This window comes from Paramormyrops kingsleyae, chromosome 13 (genome assembly GCF_048594095.1).
Source record: "Paramormyrops kingsleyae isolate MSU_618 chromosome 13, PKINGS_0.4, whole genome shotgun sequence".
NCBI classification, from domain to species: Eukaryota; Metazoa; Chordata; class Actinopteri; order Osteoglossiformes; family Mormyridae; genus Paramormyrops; species Paramormyrops kingsleyae.
The window spans coordinates 20,629,387-20,652,303 of NC_132809.1; the positions used below are offsets into that span (position 1 = coordinate 20,629,387).

Genomic DNA, 22,917 nt, shown 5'->3' on the forward strand with positions numbered 1-22,917 from the left:
AGATAATATGGGTTTATTGAACAAACAGAACACGCTGGGGAAAAACACCAAAACAAAAGGACTGTGAGGCATCAAAACAAACAGGAAACCAGACTAAACTAAAGACATAACTAAAAGAACCATAAATAGAGCTACAAATTTAACTGGGCAACACAAGGGAACAACTAGGGAAAAAAAATATGCAGAGTAACATAAGCACAAATATGCTGAAACATCTATAATGACAAACTACAGAACAGAGTGGGGCAAGCACTTAAATACACAAAGACAACCAGACTAATAAGGAAGCAGGTGTGGAACATGACCAATTGATAAATCAACTGAGACATGGGGCAACATTCTACGGGTGGAGTTAACTAACACTAACAAGTGCTGAGCTAAACAGACACCAAAACTAGGAAGCATAAACAACACACTAGGGATACAAGAATTAAAGCAGAACCAGAACAGAACACAAGCAGGGCAAACCTAGGACAAGAAACGTAAGACAGAAATTAACAAATACTGGGGAACAAAAATCCAATAAATAGATGAGGCTGGCCTCTAGTGAACCTCAAACCCTTGATCAGAAAGTTCAGCCTCTAAGCTACACACTCCACCCATAGAGCTATGCAGCAGTCCAGGGAGCAAGGAAAACACTAGGGCTAAAAGACAGGGAGGGGAAAAAGCGGGATCGCCAGTGACACCTGCTGGCCAACTGGGAAAGAGATACCAAGGGCAAGGTTGGACGCTCATTGAAGCAAATATCTAATCTGTCAATCAAATGTTATCAACACAATGTAGAAAATCATGCAGAAACAGATCAGGGGCTTCAGTGCTGTTTACAGTGGGGATGGAGAACTGTTGACCTCAACTGGGGATATAGTCAGGCAGTGGAAGGAATATTTTGAGGATCTCCTGAACTCTACTGATGGACCTTTCTTGGAGGAAGTAGAGCTGGAGGACTCAGAGGGGAACTTGCCCATCTCAACGGCTGAGGTCACTGAAGTAGTCAAAAAACTGTTTGGTGGTAAGGCTCCGGGGGTGGATGAGATTCCCCCTAAGTTCTTGAAGGCTCTTGATGTTGTTGAGCTGTCTTGGCTGACATGGCTCTTCAACTTTACGTGGACGTTAGGGATATTACCTTTGGATCGGCAGACTGGGGTGGTGATCCCAATTTTTAAAAAAGCCTCCCTGGGAAGGTCTATGCCAGGGTACTAGAGAGGAGGGTCCGTCTGTTGGTCGATCCTCTAATCCAGGAGGAACAATGCTGATTCCATCCTGGCTGCAGAACACTAGACCAGCTCTTGACTCTCACAAGGACACTGGAGGGTTCATAGGAGTATGCCAAACCAGTCTACATGTTTTTTGTGGACTAAGAAAAGCATATGATCATGTCCCTCAGGGGGTCCTGTGGGGGGTGCTTCAGGTGTATGGGGTCCGTTGTTGCAGGCCATCAGGTGCCTGTACTGTACAAACAGATTGAGAGCTTGGTTCGCATTGCCAGCAGTAAGACTCGTTGCTGGTGGGTGTTGGACTCTGTCAGGGCTGCCCTTTGTCACCGATTCTGTTCATAATTTTCATGAACAGAATTTCTAAGTGAAGGGGCCAAGGGGCAGAGGGGGTCTGGGTCAAGGGGGGGGAGGCAACTCCATATTGATGCCTTTGGAATTACAATGGGATGACATAAAAGTTCCTGTAGGTGTAATGGCCAAATGTCCCAATACTTTTCATGTACATTCAGCCTTCTCTCCACAAAATGCATGGTGCTGACATCAGTTTTGTGCATAAAGTGAATCATTCCTTTTGATTTCTGTTTACGAAAGAAAGTGACGTCTTCATGCTTTCATGGACAAAATGTAACTGGGTTTGTCTTTCTGTGGACAAAATGTGGCAAGGCGGTACTTGATTTCGTCAATGAATAATCCTTCACGTGAAACAGAATGCATTTTTGTGCATGAAAATGAGCACTTGACACTTGGCACTCCATCTTCTATTGTTTTTGACATCTGAAAAAAAGACAAGCAGGAAGTTTAAGTTGAGCAGTTCAGGTTTAGGTGGATTTCAGAAATTCCACTTGGCATTGTTCATACTTAGGTATGACAAATGATCTCTGTTGGCTGTACGCAGTGGGTGAGCGGAGAAAAAAGTGGGAGTGGTATGTGTTTCTGATGGTTGTGCTCTGATCAGAAGGTTGCCAGTTCAAATCCCATGCTTGACAAGCACGATTTCATTGTTGGGTTCCTGACCAAGCCCTAAATTGTTTTAGGGACTGTCTGACCCTGATTTCTCAAATGTATGTTATTTTATATAAAAGCACATAATAAATAAATATGAAAATGAGAACATTCAATCAGGCACAGAAGAATTTATAACCAATATGGCCACCTCTGAGCATTCATGCGGATACTGCAGAACATCAACACAGTGGCTGAGAAATGCACACACCCTCAAATGAAATTAAATACACCATAAAAATAAAGAGATCCCCATAAAATTATTATACAAGTGATATTATACACTTATGCCCTTCCCATATCATAGAAATGCCATGTTTTTCCCTCACTGGTTAGTCACGTTCTGCCTCTTTCATTGTATACCAAAATTGCCTGACTCCTCCCTTAAGCATTCCAGCTATAAAAAGAAAGAGGGAAGAATGTGTTATTGTTTTTTTTAATTTTATTTTAAAAAAGGAGCCCTAATGGAACACAACATTGTTAGCAGCAGTACGACTCAACTCTCATAGATTGCACTCATCTTGGGCTTTTTCCAGGTAGGATAAATATATAATACAATGTCATAATATCACAACAGGAAATGGTGCTGATAAAATCATTATCATGGCATTAGTACAGATAATACCTCTGTGATGTTTTATCGCTAGATGCTGATAAATACTCATGGATTCGTTTAATTTATTTATGTAAAATGAGCAAGAACGTCATGCTCGAACACTAAAAACAATACATTTAATATCAATGTGCCAGATCCATCCGGCCATCTTCCTAGCAGGTTCTGTAAAAAGATGTGGTTCTGCTTCCACATGTGAACACTTAATTTTCTTGACTAGTGTGAGTGTGTCTTGTTTAGTGAAGAAATTCCTAGTTATGGTTGTTTGATTGATAATATTTATTTAGAATATTAAAAATTCTGTACTAGTAATGCTCAGGGGCATTGGAACTGGGGGAACTGGGGGACGGGAACCCCCAATATTTAATTTGCAGAGGTGGACTGACAACAAAAAGGCAAGTCCAAGAATTTGCCGCCAACTGGGGGGTTCCCCTTGGTATATTTTGCCGATTACAATCAACCAGTTGGCCACCAATGAACTAAAGCATTACCCATTAATCATCTCCTGCGATTGACCGATGGGTTGGGCACCCCTGGTATATAGATTATATAATGCCAGGGTTGGGGAAGAAAGATCTGCCTACTTCGCAATGGTTAGTCTGCACCTGGATCTTTGTATTTAACTCATTAAATTTATCCCCCCCCCCCCAATATCAAACCCTCTCCTATGCCCTTGGTGACAAGGATTAAGATGAGCAACAGAAATATATTCCTCTTTGCGTTGGGTTAGTGTGCAAACTACAAGAACTAAGACTATATTATATTCCTATTTACAGTTCTATGTTTACTGCACATAAATGAACAGATGTCAATCTATTATCAAAAATAATTGTACTTATTCGTATTAGATTAATTTTCTTATTTATCGATTAAGCAAACAGGGACATGAAGTGTTAGACCTGTTTTAGGAATGATAGGCTGCATTCCTCACACTGCAGAATGCCTTGAGCAGCACTAGCTATTAATATTGCCATTTCACCATATATGAATAAGCAGAGAGACAAAATGGTGAAGCTGGGGCTGTGGGTTTGGTAGGGTTTACAAACATGTCCTTGTCACTGAAGCAATATGTCTCTGTTTTTCCTTCCAAGAAGTTTTTCTTCTGCCCTGTAATCCAGGGTCCTCCGTCAGACCTATCCTATTCCATAGAGCTGTCAGTGTGCTGGAACGCAGTCCAGATGTATTTGCCAGTGCGAGTCACTTTAGTGGCTCTCATGTTGAGCAAAGTTTGTGAGTCCACCTCTCTGGGCACAGTGGTCAACACAATGCCCCTGGGAAACAAGGATGGCACACAGGTGAATCACCTTGCTGTGAACTTCAGCATCACATGAACTTCTATGGTCTTAATACCCTCCAAGCTAAAGTAAAACATTTTCTGTCCCGTAAAAATCTAAAGTATTGTGCTCCCGTGAATGAATGATCAGAAATACAATTGAGATGGACTGATATGCGCCTCCTTACACAGATGATGGCCCTGTACAGCATACTGGCACCTCTGCCCTGTCCTTCACTCCCACAAATGGCAGACACTGGGCCAGACTATGTTCCCCCGCTCCAGGGCCTGTTTCCTGCTCCAGGCTGGTGTCTCTGTCAGTGGCAGAATGTGACGCCCAGCATCTACACGTCTACCATTAATGTGGGGTATGTGGCTGACCAACACAGTTGGCCTACCTTTTGCTATAAAACCAGTAAAATATTACTGGCCCATTTTCTCTTTGCACAGGGATGTTAATGAGACCCTACAGATATGGTCAGGACCGTCTGTTCACCCTGGCACCCATGCTGTAAACCAAGCCCCCACTGTGGCTCTGCCGCCTCCTCTCAGGTACGACATGCTAATAAAACATTATCAGTTTTTCTGCAGGTCCTACTGACAGACACATAGTATACAGCCCACTCTACATATGCTATACAATAAGTTACCCTTAGACAGGTCTTTAAATATCCACCAGGATACTTATTTGTAGCGCAGATGTTTGCAGACAGCAGCACGAGGCCAATGTCTCTGTACCTCTTTGACAGGGTCAGTACAGGATGCGCTCGCCATATTGCCCTGAGTGTGAAAGACGCAGACGGTGACCAGGTCTGCTGTCGCTTTGCGGAAACAGCGCCCACATTCCTGCAGCTCAGTCAGGTGAGCAAGGGGAGCTCTGTGATGTTCAGGGCACTCTGGTGTCAGGATCTTCAAAATGTCTTTCGTTTCATGCCTAATCTCGCCCTCGTATACTCCTCTTCTCCCAAGGTTTCACCACTCCAGTCCCTTAAAGCTCACTCATTTCCTCTTCTTTTGGCAGGACTGTCTGCTGTCTTACAGTGGAGGGGGGGATCAGGGTCAGTATGAAGTGAAGATTACAGTGGAAGATTTCCCCAAAACTGGCCTTGAAGGCATCCATGACAATACTACAGCACTGAGCGCCACTCCCCTCCACCTGTCCATCACAGGTATTACGCCCCTGAGTTTGCGATTCAAGGGATCAAAGTTTTATTATGAAGTGTACGGTGTAGGTCACTGGTATTTTCCATACATACTACACGCTGAGTAAAGAAGTGCTTTCTCAAATCCATTTTAAAATGTTCTCCTGCTAATTTCCACCTATGGCCACCAGTTCTAGTATTTAAACTAATATTGAAGTAGCCATTTGGCTGAACAGCATCCAGACCCGTTACAATCTTATATACCCGGATCATGTTCCCCCTTAGTCTCCTTTGCATGAGGCTAAACAGATTCAGCTTAGCTAACCTCTCCTCATAAGACCAGGAATCATTCTTGTAGCCCTACATTGCACCCTTTCCAAGGCAGCAATGTCCTTTTTAAGGTATGGTGACCAAACCTGCACACAATATTCTAGGTGGGGTCTTACCAAGGAATTACATAATCGTAGCATCACCTCTCTTGACTTAAATTCCACAACCTAGAGATGTAACCCAACATCCTATTGGCCTTTTTTTATTGCTTCCCCACATTGGCGAGAGTGGGACATGGAAGCATCAACATACATACCGAGGTCTTTCTCATAATCAGCTACCTTTATTTCAGTGGAACCATATCTGTACTTTATATTTCTGCTCCCTGCATGGATTACCTTACATTTATCTGTGTTAAATTTCATCTGCCAGGTATCAGCCCAGTCGCTAATTAAATCAAGATCCCGTTGTAGCCTCTGTGCTGCTAGATCAGTATCTGCTACACCACCCACCTTAGTTTTGTCTGCTAATTTGACCAGTTTACTGTTTGTATTGGTGTCAATATCATTAATGTAAATTAGGAGCAATAGTGGCCCTAAAATTGAACCCTGCGGTACCCCACTATGAAAGCAGGCCCACTGTAACTACCCGCTGCTTCCTGTCAGTTAACCAGTTTTCGATCCAAGCTGCTACAGTTCCTAAAATCCCTGCAGCTTTGAGCTTAAGTAAGAGCCGTTTGTGGGGGACAACATCAAAGGCCTTCTGGAAATCTAAGTAGATCACATCACAGGCCTTTTTTTGATCAATTGTTAAGAGACAACTTAAGGTAGAACTTGCAAGCGATGTAGCATTAAGAATGTTTCGGGAAACGCACCCCAGGATTTACAATTGGGCTGAGTCACTCGTAAGTGGGGAGAAAGGTAAAGTTGCCCAGACACGACACTGTCAATCTTCAGGCAAATCCCCCGCCCCCGGTTATTTATTGTCAGGGTTGGACCTGCACTGAATATCGGTACATGCAATCTTGGTGGTAATGTCAATAGCAGTTATAAATGCAGTTAATTGTTCAGCCTTTATTATGTGCAGAAGTGGATAGTTCAGGTCCAGAAAGTAAAAACCAGTCCAAGAACTATCCACCTTCTGAGTATGGGTGGGAGGTGAGGAAGCATATAGGATGCTATAATTGTTCAATGCTGGCCATGTTTTGTCTTGAATCATAAATGAATCCGCATTGTCATCGATATGTCAGATCCTCCACTGTGTCTGTTTTGTTTTTTGAAAGAAGAAGGAGGGGTTTGTAGAGGGGGGGTTTGTAGAGGAGGGGTTTGTAGAGGGGGGGTTTGTAGAGGAGGGGTTTGTAGAGGGGTTCATTAACTATCATCAACAGCAATACAAATAATAAAATTAAAACCAAGTTTTTTTTAAAGAAAATATTTAATTGAAGAATATTGTTTGTATGTTCAACTTTTGGCTCTTTGTGTATTTTTTATATATCCTTAACATGTAGTGATATTTCTTTGGGGTATTTATATATGGGCTTGGGTCCCAGGAAGATGACAAATGTCCCTTTTGAGTCCCCAGGTGAAGAAGTTTGGGAACCCCTGCCTTAAATGGATTCCATAAGGCAGAAATGATACATTAAAAGCAATCTATCCATTTCAATGAAAAATAAAAAAAAACATGATATTGATAAAATGTGTGGAACATTTGGATACATGGAGAACTTTTGAAAAGTTACCGGAATGTGTTTAATTTCACTCACAGTCTTTGTTTATCTTGTACAGTTGTACATGTGAGTGTACCCCTATAAGAATGTAGTCTAACTGCCTCTCTGTCTTTCAGTGACAGCTGGGCTGGGACCCTGCACAGCCGTTCCTGTATTTACAGAACAAACTCCGCCAGATGGGTTTCAGTTCACAGTGTTGCCCTTTGAGGAAATCAACATAACAGTCACTGCTCAGTTAGAAACTGATGTGTGAGGAAAGACACTCTCATCGCTATTCATTTAATCTCATTCTTAATTCTGAATGGTGCTCACATTTAAACAGTTAAAGATCATCCAAAAGGTGTCCAGAAATATCACTGATACATTCAGCAATGTAAACAATTTTAAGAATCGTGTATATTACTCTGTATTTGTATATGTTATAAATGCATATAAATGTAACTCGAGCTGCTGTTTACAATATCTTTATGTGTATGTTCATCTCCCTTATTTTTTCAGCGTCTCAGAGATAGCTGTTGTTGGTCCTCCTGGCCTCTGGGTGTCGCCACTTGAAAGTGGTAAGAATGCAGGTGCTGAGGCATCGATCAATATCATCTGGGTCAGAGCCCCAAATCAGCTCCCTCAGCTGCTACCTCTCTGTTTTACTGCAAATACTGAGAGGTATGACACCATCTTAACTGTTTTTTATATTTACTGGGTAGCTCCTTTCATTGCATTAATTCTGTTAACATGGTAGTATTAATATTTTATATTAAAGTAAAATTAAAAATGAACAAACCTTTGTTTCTGTGATCAGCTCACAGTCTGACATCAGATGTATATGGATTGACCAAAGTAAGAGAATCTCTATTGTATTTTTTATTTGTTTGGCATGACTTTTTATTTGATCTCCACTCATCGATGAATTCTGATGAAAAACAGTTTTATTGAAATATAAATGATGACTAATCACACTAACCATCTCCTTCTGGTTTTCATCTCTGTTAGAGCCTATGGATATTTTACCCAGTGGCACAGGTACCCAAAGCACCAGTTTTACTTTACACTGAATCACCCTCAATGTGTATTTACTAGGAAAATACTTAGATTATTACAACCTGTACATTTATATCACAGCTATTGCCTTCCTTTACTTGTATACTTATCAGCTGTACAATATGAACTTGCTGCTCATAGATGGTGAAAATGTCTTTCCATCTCCATACAGTGCTGCTTTGCTTGAAAAAGGAAATGCATCTTATACTTCCAGTGACTTCTCTCCCTCACCTTTCATTTACGGACCTTCAACTCAATCATCCATCCTGCCCCATTTCCTACAACGACACCCATGTGACAGCAGTGATCTCTTTGACAGGATGCGGTACCAAAGTTGTGGTAGAATCACTGTTTCTTTTTTGTGTGATAAAGACATCTTGAGCTTCCTGACAATCTGCGCAAACGTCTCAAAGGGTGTCAAAATAGTTTGATGTAAAAAATACTAAAGTTTGCCAGTATGGCCCAGTGGGGAGTATTTTTGCCTTGCACATTTGTAGTTATAAAATCAGATCATCTAGGTCTGTCTGTCTGTATGCAAAGGCTGCACTGTTTGTGAACTTATGGCTTTAAGCTGCTATCAGTGTGTGATGACACAAGCACGTGTGATGTGATGGACTGATATCCAGTCCAGGGAGTCCTCTGCTTCATATCTCATGATTCCATATAAGAAACTGACTCATACTTGGCAACTAACATTTTGTCATCTCAATATAGTTACTGTTGAATGTCAGACATCATTTTATTTCACTGTTCTCCTCATGCTTGCATGGTGTGTCTTCATATCCCCGCAGCACTCAGGCTCAGAGCTGATTTACACAAATACATTACAGACTGTGCATCCTCTGTCTACCATCAGCCGCCATCCCTCATTTGTTCTCTCGCTGGCCTGTCGCTTCCGTGAGAGTCTGGTCAGAGATAACCCCCAGCTCGTAAGCCTACCATCAGAGAAGGAGACCTTCGGCATTCCTCATTTCAGCATGGAGTTCTACAGACCTGGTGAAGGGCCCCTGAGTTTGGGGACAAAGATGAAGACCCGTAAGCGAAGAGCCGGGGCCTCTGTCCAGCGTGCAGGCAGGGTGGATGTCCTGGACATGTATGTCTACTCCAATAGCACCGTGGGCCATGCTGAGCTGATTGTGGGGACGTGTGTTCTGTCGAGCACAGCTACATTTGAAGTCACTCAACCCATTATAGAGGAAGGGTTAGTATGCCTGCTTATTTCCAGCTAAAAACATTTGCTGTCACAAGTAACACGATTTACTCAGTACAACCATGCACTTGTCTCATTCACTTATATGGATATTTATTAACAACTGGAATTTACATGTAGAAATATACATTTATAGTATCCAGTAAATATTTGCCAAGTCTTACAGATTGTTTAGGGGAGTGGGAATGACATATGGGTTTCTTGGGGAGTAAAGGTTTCCAAGATTCAGAGGCTCGATTAGTCTTTGGTGGTGTGTTAAACAAAAGAAATCTGGAAAGACGATTTTAATTAGGCTAGTTTATGAATGAAACAGGGATGCTGCTAGAAATTTTGGACCCAATGAAAGCATAGCATATTGGGCCCCTAAACCAGACCAATCCAATTATGTTCCACATTTTTTAGAATCCATCCTGACTTTCCCTCTTTATGGCACCCCTGAGATCGTTTTATTTGCCATCTATTTGGGGACTTTTCACATGCACATACTGCATCATCCCACATTCCTCATAAACCACACTAATGGATAAACACTTATAATGCCTGTTTTTCTCTCAGCTGCATGAATAACAGTGGAATAATGGAATTGGCATCCAGTGACCCCAAAGTGAATATATACGAAATGAACTTAGCTTCCTTCAATATAGAAGGAACGGTGGTATGTTTTTTTTCTTGATTTTCTTTGTTCTAATTCACAAAATGCTACCAATTCCCAATATTTTTTTTTTTTACATTCTAACCGTATTTTTTACATCTGATCTCAAAAGCACTGAAAATTTATTGTTTGAAAAAACTAAGATTTAAAAAGGACACAAAAAAATCAAGTTATGTCTCTGATCGTCAGTTATAATCTTAGCAATACGGAACTGAAACAACACAGTACAATACACATTTACCTAAATCTGCATAAATAGGGCTAAAAAAATCGGTAAAAATCCATCGTGACATACAGTGGTACAGTACCTCAGAACTTGGTACCGTTCAGAACTCCAGATCGAATCCTAAAAAGTTCGAGTTGTGATCGAATTTTCCCCATAAGTAATAATTGAAAACCAATTAATTGGTTCCTGGCCCTAAAAAAATACAGCCAAATATGTTTTTTTAAGCATTTAAACACAAAATGAATCGGATAAAACAAGAAGAGCATATACTGTACTAAACACATCTAAGCACATTTATCAAAACAGTCATTTGTAGAGTAAGGAAATAAATCTATCCAAACAATGTGTACAGTTAAAAAAAACAAAGTGTCCTGCCCCGATCGTCCGCTCCTTCCGTGTGCCACGCCCCCTTGTTAGCCCCGCGTGGAATCCCCGCTCGGCACAACAATATTATTATAATTAAACGTATTAATGGTTTATTATTATTATTAAAATAATGAATAAGAAATCTTTATTTTTAAGTGTATTCTATTATATAATAATAATTACCGTTACTGTTTATCATTGTCTAAATGTATTTTTACTGTCTAAATATATGTATTCAGTTAGTGTAAACATGCACGATGCTATCACAGCGAATGCGAGGCTGAGACTGAAGCTTTACCCTTTGTTTCCGCTGAGAGACGTGCCGCGTGACTCATTTCCCTGCGCATGCAAGTTATCTTAGGTCGGCGTTCACTGTTTTACTTCTGAGATTCAGAGTTCTAGGTAATTTTTTTTAGAACTGGTTGGTTCGACTTTTAAGAAATTAGAGTTCTAATGAGTTTGAGAACTGAGGTACCACTGTACTTTACAGCTGCGCGTTTCAGGTATACATATATGTACATCTTGTGTTACTTTCTTGTGATAGCCTACCCCAACCCTCACTCCAACCCTCTATGTTTTCCCCTAGATGTATGTAAGGTGTGTGGTACATCTGTGTATCAGCATTCTGGCCTCTCAGACCTGCCCATCACTTTGTAAACAAGCCAAGCAGGACGTTTTGCTTGACACCCTGGTGACCCGCGACTACACCATCTACTCAGCCCCCATCTCATTGGTCAACTCCCCATCTACCCAAAGTCCTGCCATCACACCAGTAAATGCTGTGCCTGTGACCCAGGCCATAACCAGCACAAAGACCACCATGCTGTCACATGGTAAGCAATACTCGAACATTAACGCTAACCTGAGCACAAATAGGTTCAATCAATACTCATTCCTCCCAGGCTGGGAGCTTAAATCTCGACTTCTTCCCTCTTTGTGTGTAGAGTTTTTTTCCCCTTTGTCCAAGGACATGCACTTAAGCTAAACACTCTAAACTATGGAGCAGATTTTGTGTCAGCTTGAATCAATCAATTCAATGTATTGTATAACATTGCGCAGCATACAGAAACCGTGCTATGTGGAAATGTGATGAACAAGAGACATTGCATTTCAGTCAGTGTCGTGAAAAGAACATGCCACAATGAACAATAAAACAATCATTTCACTGATTTGCATCTTGCTCTATTACCATCCATAAAAACAACTACAAGGGTGTACATTATAGACAATTTATAGATGAAATTGTGCCACATCACACCAAAGTGCAATGGCCATCTTTGCTCTGCTGCATCAGCTCATTTTCATTTTTGAAAAGTATATGCTGAAATCTTGCCACCAGGAAATGTAATCACTATCTAATCACAGCTCTCTATCAAGTGGGGGGGCACGGTCTCAGAAAACAGACTAGGACAATCGCTTAAGATCTAATCGATGAGGCCACAGCCACTGCACCCCAGCTATGCCCGTTAATGGGCTACTACCTCACTTCAGAATGTCTTTTAGAGCAACATTTAGGCAAGAAATATCCTCTCTTCTTCAGCAGGTAGAAAGTGACACTGAGAGGAATTTGTAATTAAATTAGACTGGCTCCTAGAACACTTGCAACAGGTGGCGGCTGTAACTGGTCAAGATTTCCAGGACACCACAGTAGCTCTCATGTCTGTTCTGGAGCAGTTTCAAATGAGTGTTCCGTCCACCACACCAGGTATTTTACTTTCTTGGAGAACCAAAAGTACTACAAGGTGCTGGTTTTCCACTGGCATAAAAACTGGTACTGGTGCTGACTGACATGACAACACGGGGCGGGGTATTTTGCACTGAATTCAAAAAATGGCTGTAGTATTTTATAGGGCTGGATGTTGTGCGATATTAATACCAACATTGCATGTTATGCACATGCAATTCTTACATCGCTAGTGAGCTAGATTAAGATCAGGCTTTTTCTTACTTTCAGGTCAAAGAGACAGTGAGCACAGAAGCCCCAGTTTATACATGTATCCACTGAATGTCCCATCTGTCTTGCAGCTCCAGCAGGGAACCCGGTCAGTGTCACCATCATAGCTCTGGCAACGATTTGCATGCTTCTTACTGAGTGACCTTGTCTCAGCTGCCCAGTAAGTACATGTCCTGTTGGTCTTTTTCTCAACTGTTATTGAAGAATTAATGGTATTTTTCCCCATCTGAGGCCAAAAAACAGTTAGCATATAGACCGAATTAAATACTCATATTAAAGAATACCTTACAATGTATGCATGTGTTAAACATGAGGCATCAACAGAACAATACTGTCTAAAGATTACTAATATACATTGTCAGCAAGGTATTTCCTTTATGGCAGTAAGAACAAAAAAAGAACAAACTGAAGTCACTGCATTGAAATCAATAATAAATGTCCTTACAATATATATGCTTATACCATGACTTTTAATGTTTTATTAAACATGATGACACACTGCCCGGCCAAAGTCGTCATTTGAATTTTTTGTTGGACTGCTTTTGCTTTGATTATGGCACACATTTGTCATGGCACTGTTTCCAAAGATTTCAAAAGAAGGATTGGATGTTACAATCCCTATTGTTTTGGCACTACAATTCTCTGGGTCGTTTGTAGATGGCCACCAGGCCACTTTCAGACCACGAGGACACATTATCAGTTGCGCACCTCTGCATTGTTGGGTATTTCGGCCTTTTAAGGCAGCCTCTGCTGAGGCAGGGCCCATCACAGCCTGATCAGACCTGGGTCTGTGTCTCGTGGACAGCTGGTCACCATGGCAATCCAAACCGCCTCTTTATTATAGCTTCCAGAGGCATGTTCTTATAGAGCCTGTATTAAATGCCGTTGGGCCCAGGAGCTGAAGCTGATCTTGCCTGTTTTATAATACTCTCCACTTTGCTCCATGTGGATGTGGGGGGCCTTGTATGTCCTCCAGGACTGCTATGGGTATTCTTTTCCACGCTAAAGAGGCTTTTAACTAAGTTGCAGGAATCCCTGTAGAAGCAGCCTGCAGTGCATCAGTACCTTCCCTTTTTACCTGTGCCCTTCCTTCACTGCTTTCTCAGTCGTCTTTATTCCCTCACTAGTCTATCAATCTCCCGCTGCCTCCTGGACTTGGGTTGGGTTGGGTTGTAGAACCTTTCTGCATTCTCTTTGTGTTCATTTACCTCAAATCTCTCTATGCCATAGTTATAAATGATAGTTCCTATTTTCTCCAGCTTTCTTTCCACTGCTCCCTTCTAGCAAGTGGACGAGGTCTGTGTCGATGGTCTCCCACTCCCTCTTCTGGCTGGATTTGGGCCACAGGCATTCTCACCCTGGAATATACCCATGCCTTTAGGGAAGAAAAAATCCATTGTTTCTGGATGGAGGTGTAACCTGGCCATTCAGTAGATTCAGGTACTCAGCTGGCTTCACCTTATTGCTGCATAATTTAGCTGAGCTGAAATAATGATCCAGTCTTAGTTTTAATTATTTGCTAATTTAAATTCAAATGGTGACCTTTTTTGCCCGGGCAGTGTATTAAAAACCAGTGACTCTTTACTCTGTTGATGGGTTTCTATGGTAACTTAAGATTTGCTGCTTCCAGTGAGCAGCCTGTCCAGACGTTCTATCCTTATAGGGATTACATTTTTAAGAACATATTGGAACATTATAAAATGATAATTATAATAATTTTCTTCTGAAAAATTAACCAACACTAGTTTATTGTATTATTATTTTTTTTGTTCGTTAGCCATGGTATAAGCGGGATAATTTATGGCTGCACAGGCAAAGAATCTCTCCACACTTACACCACTGTTACTGCACATTGGCTTAAACGTTCGTACTTTTTTTTCCAAGTCTGTACATTATTTTCACATTTATAAGCCAAAAACGCTTCAGATCATCTACTAATATTTCAGCAATAACTTTGCATGGATATGTAATCCCAAACTTTTTTGAACTTTATTGTCACAGGATTAGGAATTAAATAGGAAATTTCAAACTCATGGCTGGCCTTTGGGTTTAACAACAGATATTTTTCAAATTAACAATGGTGGCTTGGATCACGTCTAAAAAAAAATGTTTAACCACTGGTCAAAGAAATTAGCTTTGCTAATATTTTCAGCTTCAAAACATAAAAACAATGTTGTTTCATACAAATGTGTAAGCCGAACGTGTAGTGACTGGAATAGCGCTCTCCGTGTTTTGCATTATATGTTTTTAAACACACCCCTCTGTGCAATAGGTGGCTCTTTGCTTCAGCTGATGTGCATTTAAAAATGTCTAATACATGGTTTACCATCCATTAACTGTTACATAACATCTGGACAAATGTTATTGCTTAGAAATGAAAAATTACACACCAAAGTAAGACTTTTTCTTTCTTATATGCTGGTAATTTTACATCACGCATGTTCTTTTATTGCACTCTTTCAGACATGTGCCCCAGCCAATCCTGAACAGGAAACCATCTTGCACCAATCTTTCAGTTATACATTTTATGTTCTTGCAAAAATCTGTAACTATTCTACACTGGTCATAATATTATTTATAATTGTCAGTATCAGCCCAACATATTATGACTCGAGTTAATTGGGGAGGTTTAATGAATAAAATTAAAGGTTCTTAAAAGTCATTGTTTATCCTGCCTTGTACCTATACCAAAATATTGCACTTTAGAATTAAGGCATGGCACTTCAGTGAGTGGGTCTACGGCTCTCCTGGGTTGCATGTTCAGTTCCCACCCATGGCTGTGTGTGTGTGGATTCGGTTTATATTACGTTGTGGGGACCAAATGTACCCACATTGTGATATAAACATGTTACTTTTGACATTGTGGGGACCATTTTTCAGGTTTTCTGAGAATTAGAAAAAGCTAAAAAAGCCTCCTATTTTGTTTGGTTGCTTATAGTTAAGGTTAGGGCTGGGTAGGGGTTAAGGTCGTTTCCCCTATAGAAATGAATGGAGAGTCCCTTCAAACATACAGTATAACTACAAACCTGTGTGTGCGTGTCTTGTGATGGACTGGCATCCTGTTCATAGTGTCCTCCACCCTGTGCTTCCTGGAATAAGTTCACCGTGACCCTCTGCTAGGTAAACAGTTAACGAAGCTGGATGAATATAAATATAGGCCTAACAAAAAAATGATCTATTAAAAAGTGTAGGAGAGTGAAGGAGAAATAAACAATGAAGATTTTCTATACTGTGTAAATCAGAAAAGTAATCATTTTAACTGAGACAAAATCCATCAGTTGTCTAGATCTATTTCTGGAAGATCCATAGCAAATGAGAGCAGATGTTCTGACAGCAGACAGCCGCGGTGACAGATGGATAAATACACAGGAAATTCGAACCGGAGCAGAAATAGAGCGGTGCTCCACACAGTCGCTGTTACTTCCTGAAAACCAAACCAAGAGACAGCATTGTCATTAGTCATGCTGCAGAACAAGCCGAAAGCACATTTTGGTAGCATAACCTGACATTTTAAAGATTCAGTTCTTTATTGTCATTGTACATGACAATATAATGAGATTGTAATTCTGCCCTGTGATTCATGTTTGACACCAAACCAAAAACAATGCTGGTGTGTTCATAATACTGTCAATAAAACAGGGTGCAGTGCTTGGGAGATGTTCCCGATCCGGGTAGCAATTTCCTGTTCTCCATTTTCTATATACTGTCAACAGTGGTGTATTTGATATAATTTGTAAACATTTCTAAAATCGATCAAAGAATTCACTAAGTAACTGCACAGTTTTCTGTGATTAATCATTATTGCACCTAAAATTAAAACTTAAAATCATAAATATTTACAGACTGAATCCTTTAATTAATGTAGAGCTAACACATCACAGATACGGGTTTCACAAAGTCATTACTGCAACACAGCAATATTGTCTCATTTTTAATATTAATTTGAAAACAGAATCAAAATTATACAACTTCATTGTATAACTGTTTTATTAGGGCCCATGCACTGTAGGGACGTAGGCACGTATTGTAATCAGTTTGCTGTAGGGACGTAGGCACGTATTGTAATCAGTTAGCTGTAGGGACGTAGGCACCTATTGTAATAATATTATTATTATTGTTATTGTTGTTATTATTATTATACCTTCTGCCATGGGTGTCTATGGCAGTCCATAGAAAAGATTGGTGACTTTTTTTTTATTTTGCACATTGATAGAGGACAGTTCAAACTATTCAAACACCAAATTTGGGGTCAATCCATCCATCCTTGTAGCGCCTCCATCAGGCCTTATGAAGCATCTGAATTTTTCCAAAAACCTACTTTTGTGAAATCATCTAATGAATTTGACGACAAAGCCACCAAACAGGATGTGAGGCCACATTTCTGAAAGCTTTGATTTGTCAAAACCAAATTTGGAATTTGGACTTGAGACCCAATTCTGAGCAAGCTCAACAGAAAGGGTGTCATTCCACTACCAAAGAGTGCTGCAATACATAATAATACCTTTTGGCTAATAACTGTTGAAGGGTTTGACATAGAAAAACTATTCTTATGTTGCCTGACGCCATGGGAGGAGCCCAGTCTGAAACATTGGAAATTTCATGTCCACCTAATTGATACAGCCACCATATTGGATTCAATCAAAAATTTTCCACAGGCCAAAATGTTGTCCAATCTTCACCAAATTTGTCAGAGACCTTCGTCCTAAGGCTCCTAAGAGGTATCAGAGGGATTTTTGATTGCCGAAGGCATTTGTCCGTCACTGCCAAATGAAATTGGCAGCAAAGCTGCCAATCAGGATGTGTGACCATATCTCAGCAATACTTTGACGTTTTGAAACCAAATTTAGGACTTTTACTTGGGGACAGAGCCTGGGGATGTGCACAAAATGTAGTCTCATTTGACCACTGGGGGAGGGGGGCCTACAATGAGCACAAACCCGTGTTAGCTAATACATTTTGATATTTTGGCCATATAAAAATGGTTGTTATGACCGGGGATTGTCAGCATTGGTCCCTGCCAGTGCCATTATGTCCCTGTTTTGCCAGCAATTTTTGCTGCCCTTCCTATATGCTCCCATATGGTCCCACAAAGCCTCTGGTACCTAGTTAGTCTCCATATCACTCTTAGGTACAACTTAAAAATGTGTCTCAGTACTCAGTATGTCACTTCCCATACTTGATCTGCTGGTGTTGCAGGTTTTCTTGAAAATGTCCTTCAATATGTTAGTTTGTGGTATATTTTCTATGTTCCCATGATCTTGTATTTCCTGTTTTTGAATTTCTTTCCATCCCATCTATGCCTTGGATGTGTGCTTGGCCCCATTATTGTTGCTTGCAGATATTTATAAAAATTTCTGTAATTAACAAAATCATTTAATGTAATCCAGGGGAAGAGTTACGAAGATGAGAGAAAGTGACAGAAATAACCAAAAAATTAGCAGAAATATACATCTTATCATACAAATCTATTGTTTATTGTAGGTCACTTGCAATAAAGTTGAAAGATTTAAATATATTTTTTCTAGTTTTGTGTTCTTTAATTTTTGTGTACCTACTTGGGGGATATATTGGCCTTGTTTTTGAGAAGCATTTCATGAATAATATAAGGACTAAGGAATAGTCAAAGGATGCACAAACTTATTTTGAATTTAAAATATGACACTTACAAAACATCACATTTGTCAATCTAAGCCATCTTATACCTAATACAATTCCAACAAATTCTTGTAAAACAAGGTGAAAATTATGACAACATGTTTATAAATAGACACTTTAATTTTTCTTTCTTGGTAGTTTACTTCCAATTTCATCTGCTGCAAACCCCAGATTACAAAGTATGAATAGGTTTCTTATCCCAGGACTGTCCGGAGTTGAAAAAAATGCAAGTAACTTTGGTCAAGTGGGACCATCCTGACTGTGACATTACCAGCAGGGATCTTTTAAATGCTGACACTGGAAATACTATAGTTTTTTTTTTTTACTTTTCTGAATTGGCATTGCATATGTGGAATACTTTTATTTTGACACTCCTTTCCAGATGTGGGAGTGAATGCCCCAACATTCCATAAAAAGAAGACAAAGAAATAGAGGGGAATAACCAAAGGAGAGTTTGTTGGTGACACACTGGGAGAGGAAAAGGTTTCATCTCAGGCCAGGCCTGAGAGAAAACCATTGGTTACAGTTTTGTTCATATTCTGCATACAGACCATGAAGTCACTTACCTTCCATTAAAAAGTATAATGAGGTTGTTTACTGCGGCCCAAGTGGACTGTTGGTTCTGACCCGTGACCAGGTGTCTATCTAGAACCACATGGACTGCATCCTCTGTGCTGGCTGTGAAATGTGACACATTCATACCGTCAAATTTATTGTCACAAAAGTTAGCAGTGCATTGCTTTTATTTATCTTAACTGTGGCACTACAAAGGAACCATCACTTTAAAACCAACACTTACTATGTTTACTCTTGAAACGGCACAACTGATACTCACAGGAAGATTGACTCACCAGTGTAAGAGCCACCACTGTCCTTCACAAAGTCTTCCACTATAAGTGGCAGCTTGGCAAAGTCAGTCTGCCGCACTAACTCAAACACAGATGGCTGAAAAAGACAGCAGAACATGTAACAGTAACAAACTACACTTAAGAGTTATTTAAAAATAAATGTTATTTGAGACAGGAAAGGGGAATTAATTTGGAGAAACCAGTTAAATTCCAAAATGTGAAATCATCCTAAAATTCAGATTTTTTTTAATGTTTAATTTCACAGTGCAAAGAACAAATTTTCAGGGTAAATATTCTTGTCCTTAAAAAAGATCTGAACTGATCTGATAGCTCTGGAGCCATAAGCCAGCCTGTCTCAGACATCCAATATCACGTACCCCCGTCAGGCTGTAGCCACTGAAGATCCAGCGCTGTCCCTCAGTGGCACAGCACAGTGCAGACACCCCATGGCCCACTGCACACACTGGTTCTAAGGTATGAGGTAACACACTGTAATACACATGCCACCAGTACAAGAACCTCATACCCTCAACATGCTTCTAAGCATTACAAAGCATTACACACTCAGTGAATTTAGAAGCCAAAGCATGACTGTTATATATTGTTAATGATTTTGAAGTGCATATTGTCTGGGTTCAGGAAATCCTAGACCATAGTACTCACTTTGCTGGGATGTGAAATGAGCAAGAATGCGAGCCAGTGATCCACTATGTGCCAGGTCACTGAGGGCACCAGGGCAGTCAGGGATCAGCAAGGCCTGATAACGTGCTCCTGCCAAACAAACCATACAACATATCCAATGTATATTAATTTTTAATAAGGATATCACCTTTTTCATACCTCTGTATATAACGTGCTACATAACCTTGAGTATCATGTTGTAAAACACTATGTATGAATATTAATGCAAAAAATACAATGTTTACCATCTATGGACTCCAATTTTGCTGGGTTGGCGTATGGCTTCGCACTGAATTCCTGAATCCATCTGGATGAGCTATCATCCACCCCAACAAAGTCAATAGATTTTCCCTGTAACCAAACGAAATGAAAAGCTAACATTTAGTGCTGCGTGATGTATCATTTCAGCATCATCACTGTGATGTGCGTAAAAATCATATCGCATTTGACAGCACTGCTTCGTGTCTATTGAGACAGCTTGTGGCAACACCACCAACTTTTTTGACACACTCTTTTGGTAGACAATAAGTTCAGTTTGCTACAGTTTATGTTGCATAATTTCTTCTCCTTTTTTGTTTTATAAATATCACAATATTACTTGTAGAAATTTCACATATCGCAATGTGATATTGTGATGTGATAACATGCAGCCATACTAATACTATTTTGTCATATATGTGGAAGTAAAATTGGACATTAGTAGGGGAGGCATATTGGGTCTGTTATGTTTTAGGCCTTAGGCCAGAAGAGATTGTTTTGAATACTATGTGACCTCGCTTTGTGATAGCTGCCTGCAGTTGGCTCCGCAGAAGCTCGGACCTTGGAGAGGCAGACAGTGGAGCAAAGGGGAGGAGAAACCACTTGCAGGAAGAGACTCGAAGCCACCTCAACTGGTGCACAAAGAGTTATAGCTTATTGAAGTAGTTGTAGTAGTCAATATAATATGTTACGCAATTGATTGCATCATGTTAATCATACTAATCATATGTTAACCATGTATTTTCAGCGATTCAGGGACAATACGTCAATGTGTTAATCATTAATCAATGGAACACCCAAACATTAACAGTGATTCAATGTCATATAATTAATATCTATATACATATCTCATGTAGAGTCTAGAAGCCGAGGCTGTCTCCAGTAAGTTCCGTACAATGGGTGGATTTTTATCTTGCTACCAAGGTGAACCAATGGAGCGGGAGAATTGTGTTTGTTATACGTTTCAGCTTAGTTTGTTGATGTTTCATGACCAATCAGGACTTAGAAGTCCTGGGAGTTATGGTTTATCTACTGGTTGCTCTGTGTGCCGGGGGTGACTTGGTACCAAGTGCCAGAGTGTGATGGGAGCGCTTTGCTGAACTTGCTGGAATAAAAGAGATTTTCTTTACTCACCAAACTAAGAGGTCCAGACTTTTATTCTAAGTGCTTGATTTATAATTTTTCTACCACATGTACAAAGAGATGACTGAGCACAGCACTGCCACTTAGCACCTATAAGGTTCAGCCACACCTGGCTCTGTATCTGTGCTTATCCTTGGTGGGATTCCATTCAAGGTATTTCTTGCCTTGTGTCCTGCACTTCCTGGATTAAGCTCCTGGATGAATGGCTGAACATTAAACTAGTTTTGTCATCATTAATATATCTAAATGTCCACCCTACAACTGTATATATTTTTTTTAAACAATCATGTTATGTATTGATCCTGAGTATGGCCATGTTACCTGCTTGGTACTGAGTGTGTATTTTTCATGTACTATTGAATCTGGCTTTACTGTAGCTACACTGCTGAAACTTGCACAGGTTAGTTAAGACATTCTCAACATCAGAATTAAAAAATATCAACTCAAATTAATTAATTTCCAACATTTAAAAATAGATCAATATATCACTGATACATTATAGTAAAAAGTGGAAGAAAGAAGAGCAATGACTAAAATCAAGACTGTTATAATTAAATAGAGGTTGGCTGTGAATTGTCAATGACCATTAAAACAGTTTCCGGTATTAGCATAATATTGTTCTTACGCCGTGTTGGTTTTCGTTTCACTCACCCCTGGCGTCGCAGTCTGTAAATTAAATACCGGGCTGCACAGACTGAAAGACTGGAGAAACGACTGTGCAGTCACTCCTGTATACAGACGGAAACATGTAGTAACACACCCCAGTTACAAGACGATGTGCTAGTAGGCTAAATTCCTATTACAATGTTGACACAGATAAATACAGCTATAGCCGATTCAATATATAGTTATTTATAATAGCCCTTATCATGACCACATCTAGGCACATTTAAGCAACGAACTGTCGTTACCAATTCTAACGAATTTACGGATATTTCACGATCTTCTTTTTAGTATGTAAACTAACCATGTAGAGTACCACTTGCCACTATGAGACAAGTCGGTTTAGATGACATCTTCAAGATCTGTTGAAAAGCTCTCTGGACAGCAGCGGTAGCTGTTGCAGAGACTAGGAGGATCAGTCAAATGGCTAGCTATGTATATAATAAACAGTGGCCAAAATAAATTTATCTCTGTTAAGGACAAGCTTGATATACCCTAAATCAAAATGATAAATAAATGACAATTGGCTAGCTGTGCATTCCGTTTTCAAACTATTTTAATTCCTGTGTGCTCTGATTATTCATCCCTCTAGGAAACAATAACGGATGAAGTGGTTCCTGCTCAGTGTTTCAAATCCACTATTAAGAAACGAAGTCAAACGTTGACCCTTTATAAAATTCATAAGTACAACCAGCAATTAAAGCGACATATGTAGTCGTATCAGATTGTAAGCTATATAGGCTCTTTGGGCGAAAAGTATGTGATGTATTTCAATTAGACATCAAACAGGTATTCTGCCCTTTTTTGCTACTGATTCTAAGCAGTAGCAAGTTTATGCCGCTCCTGCTTGTTTGCTAAATGCGGAGGTTTGTATGTTAGTTTTAACGTGGTTTATCTTAAACATTATTAATGATTTGTTGATATTTGTGTTTATTTCGTGCATTAGACACATCGAGGTGATTGTTATTATACTGCTTACATTCTTA

The 22,917-nt window shown here is 40.0% G+C and overlaps 2 protein-coding genes across 6 annotated transcripts; one reads left to right on the forward strand and one right to left on the reverse strand.

Moving 5' to 3' along the window:
* Positions 1–2,676: 2,676 nt before the first annotated feature.
* LOC111846730 (uncharacterized) lies at positions 2,677–21,263 on the forward strand. Of its 5 annotated transcripts, none has more exons than XM_023817231.2 (16): positions 2,677–2,752; positions 3,921–4,124; positions 4,295–4,470; positions 4,553–4,654; positions 4,852–4,963; positions 5,124–5,271; positions 7,357–7,489; positions 7,739–7,900; positions 8,037–8,074; positions 8,228–8,257; positions 8,448–8,614; positions 9,067–9,476; positions 10,041–10,140; positions 11,316–11,562; positions 12,755–12,843; positions 15,147–21,263. In XM_023817231.2, exons 2-15 carry the CDS (start codon positions 4,008–4,010, stop codon positions 12,823–12,825), a joined length of 2,013 nt encoding a protein of 670 aa, XP_023672999.1. In that variant the 5' UTR covers positions 2,677–2,752; positions 3,921–4,007; the 3' UTR covers positions 12,826–12,843; positions 15,147–21,263. The 5 variants fall into 5 exon arrangements, with proteins under 5 accessions (XP_023672999.1, XP_023673001.1, XP_072554487.1 ...); XM_023817233.2 differs by having other exon boundaries at positions 18,721–21,263; XM_072698386.1 differs by having other exon boundaries at positions 20,655–21,263.
* On the reverse strand, positions 14,649–22,771 carry gatd1 (glutamine amidotransferase class 1 domain containing 1). The gene is made up of 8 exons (XM_023817239.2): positions 22,236–22,771; positions 21,920–21,996; positions 20,113–20,218; positions 19,850–19,957; positions 19,564–19,655; positions 19,190–19,283; positions 18,905–19,016; positions 14,649–16,107 (listed from the first exon to the last, which is right to left on the reverse strand). Exons 1-8 carry the CDS (start codon positions 22,282–22,284, stop codon positions 16,101–16,103), a joined length of 645 nt encoding a protein of 214 aa, XP_023673007.1. The 5' UTR covers positions 22,285–22,771; the 3' UTR covers positions 14,649–16,100.
* Between the last annotated feature and the right edge of the window lie 146 nt (positions 22,772–22,917).

Excerpts from the sequence above, each read along its gene's own strand:
- gatd1 (XM_023817239.2), bottom strand. The coding sequence starts at position 22,284 with ATGTCATCTAAACCGACTTGTCTCATAGTGGCAAGTGGTACTCTACAT. Across the intron at positions 19,958-20,112 it reads AAAATTGGAGTCCATAGATG|GAGCACGTTATCAGGCCTTG; the intron begins GTAAACATTGTA and ends TTTGTTTGGCAG. Across the intron at positions 19,656-19,849 it reads TCATTTCACATCCCAGCAAA|AACCAGTGTGTGCAGTGGGC; the intron begins GTGAGTACTATG and ends CTCATACCTTAG.
- LOC111846730 (XM_023817231.2), top strand. The coding sequence starts at position 4,008 with ATGTATTTGCCAGTGCGAGTCACTTTAGTGGCTCTCATGTTGAGCAAA. Across the intron at positions 8,075-8,227 it reads ATGTATATGGATTGACCAAA|AGCCTATGGATATTTTACCC; the intron begins GTAAGAGAATCT and ends CATCTCTGTTAG. Across the intron at positions 8,258-8,447 it reads TATTTTACCCAGTGGCACAG|TGCTGCTTTGCTTGAAAAAG; the intron begins GTACCCAAAGCA and ends ATCTCCATACAG.